Raw genomic sequence first — 7384 nt, forward strand, 5'->3', positions numbered from 1 at the left:
TCTGAGGCATTTCTGCTGCTCTTCAGGCCCCTCAGCCCTGCGGTGTAGCTGGGGTCAGGGTTGTACATGAGTATTTGCATTCTACTTCTCTGAATAATCTATTCCTGGCACAGACCCATTTCTTTCCCCACTGTTCCTTAGAACAGCAGTTCTGATGTTAAATTACACTTTTAAACCTACTGGGCTCATGAATTTACCCGAAGAGAGTTGGCTGAGGACCAGCACTGGCCCGTGGCTGCCTGCTCACTCTGGCAGGGGCCGCCAAGGGCCATGGCTGGAGCAAATCCCTGCAGGCTGTGGCAGTGAAACTGGCCCCATGGGCAAGTGACAATAATATTCACCAAGCCTCAGCTGTGAAGGAGGTGCCTTTTAATTGAGATGCTACAGATGGTTATTGCTGCATGTCCAGCAGGATCCTGCTTTGCAGAACTTACAATCCATGTTGTTAAAAGGTTTAAAAATCAGCTGCTTTGGGCACTACCAGGGGCTGGTTCCCCCCTGGATGCGGGTCCCAGCAGGCAGAGTGCTGAGCTATGGGGGTGAGAGCACTCTGAGGGTCCCTGGCTGCTGCCCACAGGCCTGCACAGACACCCACACCCCTAAAATGGTTGTGCTTGAATTTGAGAGGTCTGATGGGGGAGGGCCAGGATTTGGTTTGTTGAAGATTTCCATCCTCTCTCTGCTGCTGTGGGAGCACAGATGCCAGGGGCCCCGCTGCAGCCTGTGGGGCAGGCAGGGCTCCTTCTCTCTGCAGCCTCTGCCTCCTCCCCCCTTGGGTGTTGGGTGAAGCTCAGGGTGCTCAAGCATCCTGTCCCAAAGTGTCCTTTGAGGGAAAAACAGGCCCTCAGGCAGCTGCTTCCTCCAGCATCGCTGCCTGCCAGGCTCCGTATTGGTCTTGGCTGTCCCAAGTTCTGGCCAATGGGCCCCAGCACCAATGAGTGACTGTAGCTGAAAGCAGGAGAAGGCTGAGCTGGGAGATGAGCTGTGGCTCAAGGCTGAGCTGTGGCCAAGTGGCGCCCTGTCCTCAGCTGTTCTTCACCCCCTTTCGTGTGGGGTCTGGCTCAGGGGTGTCAGTCTCTGAGAGGATCAGGTAAGAGCTGATGGCTTCCCGCAGGCCCTGGCTGATGGGAGACTCCTCCGGTGGGGATGCGGTCTCCGAGAAGAGGAGGGAGCTGCTTGGAGGATATAAGGCAGTCAGCAGGCAGCCCACAGCCCCTCGAGGGTCAGGTGGGGGAGTCCCAGCCCCTGCCCCAGCTGCCTTCACCTCTCAATCTTATCCCAGTGGAGCGATGGCTTCTTGATGACAGCAGGTGGTGTGGAGGCTGGGGCCGCCCTTGGTGCTTCCGTGGAGCAGGGCTCGCTGAGGCGGCAGCAGAGGCCCTCGCTGAACTCTGGGCAGGGAGCCAGCAGCATCAATAGGGTGCACCCCCTGCCCCCCAACCTGGGCACACCTGGGCAGGGGGGGACCAGCTGCCACCTTTTTCCCCTCCCTCCTTTTGGGGCATAGGACATCTCCCCACACACAGCTCCAGGGTGCTGGGGGCTGGTGGGGCATTACCAGAGTAGTGGTCCACCAAGTTGTGCAGGCTGGGGAAGGTGAGCCGGGGCGAGATGTAAAGCCATCCGTTGTCCAGCCGGTGGATGCGGTAGTGAGTCACCGAGGCCCAGGCAGCTCGCTCGCCACGGCGCACCGACAGGGAATAGCAGCCTGCCAGGCACAGGGCAAAGGGCACTTGCCTGGGCTGTCCCAGGCCCCTGTCCTGCTCAGCCCCGCTGCCTGCTGCATTCCTGCACACTGCAGGGATTCAACCATCCTACAGAAGCAGCAGGCATCACCCTTCTCCCCACGGGCTTTGTGGCTGCAAGCATCCCTCTGCCAGCCCCATGCCATGAGCACCTTTAAAACAAATTGGTGACAGGGAATGGCGGGGACATCGGGTGACATCGATGCCACCAGCCACCTGCACAGTGGCACCTGGCAGGATCCCCTCACAGGGTCCCCTTGGTGTGATAGGCCCTGTTTCATTTTGCAGGCTTAGTCTTGCCACCTCTCTGTGTAACCCAAAGCTGCAGGAACCTGATGGTTGGTTGTTCTTTTGAAGCCCCATGGCAGGGGCTCAGCACAGAGTGGGGGGCAGCAATACCAGGAAGCAGCCCCGTAGGCAGGGCCACTGCCATTAGATGTGAGCAAGGGACGATCGCTCCCTCTCGCTCCTTGGCACCCCGACGGGGAGGGCTGGGATAGTAACGGAGATGGGTCTGAGGGCTCTCACCTTGCCTGGTCTGGCTCTCTCGTATCAGAAAGGATCCACTGTGGTTGCCTGGACGGAGCAGCAGCTCCTCTGCCTGCTGCCGGCTGACGCCCTCGTACAGCCACCTGTGCAGACAGCGGGCACTGCAGAGCCTCTCACCCAGCACCCCGGGGCCCATCCTGCCCCAACTGGGGCATGTCCTGCGGACACTCCAGCATGCCATGCCACCTCCCCCAGCCCCAGCTCTTCTCAGGGCAGGATGTCCCAGAGGAGTGGCCAGAGTCAGGGTTGGCCAGGTTCTGTGGTGGAGCCATGTTCCCTGGGGCCCTCCCTGGGATAGATCCTTCTCAGCATTTACCTGTGCCTGATCTTGGCCACACAGCTGCTGGGGATGTGACACTCCTTGCCAGACACCTCAGATGCCACCAGCCACCACTCCCCCTCCCTGTGGGGAAGAGGCATGAGCCATCCTGAGGGGCTGAGGGGCTGCAGGATGGGGAGGGAAGAGACACACGGGATGGATGCCAGCACCGTGGCACCACAGGCTGGACACTGAGCAGGAGTGCAGAGACTTACTCAGAGAGGATGCGGAGCTGCTCCCCCATCCTCAGGACAGCAGCCACCCCCACGCTGGAGGGGAAGTCACAGAGGGCCAGGGCCTGGAAGCCACTGGGGACTGCAGAGAAGGAGAGAGAGCTCAGCATTCCCTTGGCAGCACCGGCCTGGGTGCTGGATGAGCTCGCAGCTGCTGGGCACTCACCTGCCTGCGTGGGCAGTGGAGGTTGTGCGGTGTCGGCAGACGCTGCTGGGATGCTGAGTGACTTCTCCCGGCTGGGCAAATTCCCCATTCTTGGGGTTCAGCCCCCAAGGGCCTTGGCCTGAGCTGCTGCTGTCTGGAAGGGACTTGGTTCTTGGGTCAGCATTCCCCACCCAGGCAGGGCATTGATGCAGGGTGATGTCAGCATGGTCCAGGGCAGGGCTCTGGGCTGTGGCTGAGCCTGGCAGGCAGTTCCCCAGGGAGCACTTTGAGAAAACCATTGTCCCATCACCACCCCAGAGCGTGTGTGGGTACTCCCCAGGACAGGGCATCCGCAGCCTCATAGTAGACAGCTCCCAGCCAGGCTGACTCCCTGAGTGCTGCCATCCTACCCTAGCCCCATGTCCCCCAGAATGTGGGGCACCCATCCCAACGTCCCAAGCTGCTATCCCCCATGGAGATTCAGCAGCTGCGGGAATGCCTCTTTCAGTTCCTTGACCATGGAGAGCTGCCACCAGAGCTGTGTGTGACCCAGAACTGTCTCAGGCTGAGCCCCTCCCCTCCCTTGCCCTAACACCTTCCTGCCCTCAGGAGAGGTGAACTCCACTTACCTGGCCCTCACCGCTGCCACCATTGTTTGGGTGGTGTCATGCCTGGGCAGCCATTGGCCAGCTCTGCCCTCCCTGCACGGAGGGGCCTCAGGGCACCCAGGGTGGCAATCCCTGCCCTTGCCAGACCCTCTTGGTTTGCCCTTGGCCCCACTCTAGGGCTGGAGCTGCTCCTGGCAGCGCTGCCGTGAAGGGCTGTGAGGTGCTGGGGCTGCGGTTGCTGCTGCTTCCTGTGACGTGCACACACTAGAGGGTTTCTCCTTTTCACTCAGTCACAGATCACTCAGCTGAGCCCCTCAGAGCCCTGAGTACGGACACCAGGCCCAGCAGAGTCCCTGCAGGCACTCAAGGCACTGTGGGCATCGCATGGGATTTATGGGTGGGCAAGTGGGACGGCTGGGTCACACGTGTGAGTGGGAGCAGGGATGATGACAGGACTCATAAGTTGAGGCTGGAAAGGAGCCATCCCCAGGGTGGTCTCAGTGAAGGGGGGTGTACCAGGGTGCCTCCTCAGTTGTAGAAGTACCAGGGCCCTCAGCATGGTGCTGGATGTGATGGGCAGGGGTGGGGAGGTGCGATGCTCGTGGACCTGCCCAGCACAGTGCTGCACCCAGCACTGCCCCGTACCAGCACAGCCCCGCACCCAACACCACACCAGCTCTGCCCCACACCAGCTCTGCCCAGCCTGTCTGTGCCTGGTCTCGGTTGGGTTATGAGTGGGTGCAGCCCCAGCTCTGTCCCATCTCCATCCTCAGCAGCTGCTGCTGGTGTGGGACCATTCATTGCCCAAACTGTGTGTGTGTATCATTCACCTTTCAAAGCAAACACTGCTTGTCCCAGCCAGCACCATCCACCAGCCCCCACCCCCCTGCGTGAGGTCAGAACCCTCTGATCCACACATGCATCCCCTTCCTGCAATCCAGCCCTGAGGAACGTCCTTGGGATTTGCTCTCGGCAGCTCCTGAACTCATGGCCCAGCTGAGCAACACTCTGTGTCCCCCCACCATTTCCTTCTGTGCCCCCGCCATGTGAACAGATACTTGCAGCCTCCTGCCGCAGCCCTGCTGCTGCTGCAGCTGCAGCTGCACATCCTGTTCTGTCTGTGCTGAAACATGAAAGTTTCTGGTCAATTGTAACCACCTTGGCAATGTGAAATGAACTCAGGTTCAACAGGGCTTTTGGGTCTTATGACACTGTTGGGGGGTCAGGACCCCCTTGAGCCTGCCCTGAGATCAGCAGAGCCGTTTTGCAAGGGGTTGATAATGTTTGGGAGAAGATTGATTTGCTCTTGGAAGTGGTGGTGCAGCCCCATTGTGCTTCTTGGGGATGTGGGGTGCAAAAGCATAGTACATGGCCTACAAACACATTACAGGTGTCTCAGGCCACAGGAGGGACCCAGGATCCCTCTCTTTCCCCCAGCCTGGGCACACCTGGGGCAGCAGAAATGCACCAGCTTGTGCACCTTGATCTGGTGGGGAGGACCAAGGCTCCAGGCAAAGTGAGGCCCAGCCGCCTGGTGTTTCAGGAGTTGAGACCAAACGATTGCTGTGGGAGGCAAGAGCCCCTGATGGCCCCAGTCCTGTGTCCTCCTCAGTGTGTGACTGACACAGCTTTGCTGTGGCTCTGCCCTGAACACCTCCAGGATGGACATCCTTCCCCACTGCTCATCCCACAACCCCCCCATCCTTCTGCCTTCAAAACAAGGAAAAATCCCAGCATCAGTTCTGAGCCTCCCAATTCCCAGTCTTTGGCTGTTGCTCCTCCCAGCATTTTCTGGCACCAAGAAGAGTTTGACACCATCCCTTTTGCAAAGGAACATGTCCAGGTGTGAGGGGGCAGGGGCTGGCTGCAGCTCGGCCCCAGGGCTGGGGGCAGCCAAACACTTGGTCCATGGATTTCTGGGTTCTGCAGAACCCCCCCACCCCCATCAGCACTTGAGGCCCTGCATCCCCCATGCAGAAACCTCAGCCTGTGGCTGCGAGTTGTATTTTTCCATCAGTGACGTGGAGCTGAGCTAAGCCAGGCTCACCCTGTGCTGCTGAAGGAGCCACCGATACACAAATTTGGGATCTTGGGCTGGACACGCCGCTGAATGAACTTGTCCCAAGGTTTTGGGCAATTGGGAATTCAGTCCTAAGGGTGAGCATAGGAAAATGCTGGCTCCATTTGCCTGCCCCTTCCACTGGGCATCCCAGTTCCCAAGAGCAGGAAGAGGTCAAGGAAACTCCACCAATTTGCAAGGTCTTACTCCAACCTCTGGGCTGCCCCTCAAGGGATGGGAATGCACATATTTGCTCTGCTCACACTCCAACAGTCAGCAGGGATCAGGATCCAAGCTCAGGGAAGGCTGTCCCAAGCTCAAGCTCTGTGCCTGGATTTGGTGGGTGTAGTTCATGGCACCCAACAAAACACTTTGTCCCTTTACTAAACTGATTTTTCACCTTGTATTTGCCTTTGATTTTTTTGCCTTTTTAACAGGAAAAACATTTGCTTATGTAAAAACAAGTCTACTTTTCCCACTTAAGGACAATTAAATCCTTCCAACCACTACAGATCTTGCCTTGCTTCAGCCTATGAGCCACCATGACAACAGCACTCTCCACTAAATCACTCCTCTTCCAAATTGCTAATTTCCATACTAACCTGGGCTCCTGGTCCAGGAGCAGTCTGGAGCTTGGAGCTCTCCTTCTCCACATCATCATGAACAGCACTTGATTCCTGCTGTGGGATCACTTCCTCTAACTCATTTCACTGTCATTTAAATACTGTGTTTCCTTTCTTTTGGGCTGTACTTCTCAAGGCAGGACCATTCCTGGGTGCAGTCAGCAGATCAGATTAGATCCCAGTGCTGCACCTACACTGGCTTCTCTCCTGCACATGGTGCTTTGTATCCACACCTGCATCCAGAAGTGCTGAACTTCCCACCGTGTCCAGGGGCCAGGTTTCTTTGGTGGTCTCCTATAGATTTAAATTCTGGTTTTGCTCATTTGATCCCTTTCTACTGCCACTATTTGTTCATTGATAAAACTGGCCAGTTTTTCCCAGTCTCAACTTTCATCCAGTTTGCAATGCTTGAGAATACTTTGTCTCATTTCTGCAATGACCTCCCCCAAGGTCTCAGACAGTCCAGGCATGCAGCTGCAGGAGCGTGACAGCGAGACTGGGACTAACTCATGCCCAGCACCGTAACCCCGCTCCAGACACAGAGGGTGACACCTGACAGTGGGAACAGAAACTGGGTCTGGAAAACAGCAGGTGAAGAACCAGGTGTGTTCCATGCCAGGCTGCTGCACGTCACTCCCCTGTGCCCGGCTGCGGGGTGGATGTGCCAACACACATTCCCCTGCTGCCCGAACTGCCCTTGGTGCTCGCATGCTGTGACAGTGGCCCTGTCACAAGTGAGCTCTGTGTCATATTTGTGCAACATGCCAGTGCAGAGCACTGCTCCAGAGACAGCAGGTGGCTCGGAGTGCTCATGGCTCCAAGTGCTGGCTGTTGGGAGGTGGTTCTTGCCTGTGTTGCAGCAAACCTGTCGTTTCCATTCTGGAAATTTCTAGTTGCATTTTGGCAGGGACCAGCTCTCCAATGTCCCTGGACAGCCTTCTACCAGGGGCCACAGGGCCACCAACCACATTATCCTGGTGCAGAGGTGCCCAGTCCTCTCCCTGCCATGGGGACAAGTTTGCTGCTTGCCGCAGGACACACTCACACGGCCAAACCCCCAGGGGTGCAGGTTGTGCCAAGAGAAACACCAAGAGCACACAGAG

General features: G+C 57.7%; 1 protein-coding gene across 1 annotated transcript; it reads right to left on the reverse strand.

Annotated features, from left to right (window-relative positions):
• Nucleotides 1-1024: 1024 nt before the first annotated feature.
• SLA2 (Src like adaptor 2) lies at nucleotides 1025-3100 on the reverse strand (the record flags this gene model as incomplete). The annotated part of the gene is made up of 6 exons (XM_082292963.1): nucleotides 1025-1172; nucleotides 1265-1391; nucleotides 1559-1708; nucleotides 2274-2377; nucleotides 2611-2697; nucleotides 2829-3100. 6 exons carry the CDS (start codon nucleotides 3098-3100, stop codon nucleotides 1025-1027), a joined length of 888 nt encoding a protein of 295 aa, XP_082149089.1.
• Between the last annotated feature and the right edge of the window lie 4284 nt (nucleotides 3101-7384).

Source organism: Coloeus monedula (genome assembly GCF_965178545.1).
Source record: "Coloeus monedula genome assembly, chromosome: 17".
Taxonomy (NCBI): Eukaryota; Metazoa; Chordata; class Aves; order Passeriformes; family Corvidae; genus Coloeus; species Coloeus monedula.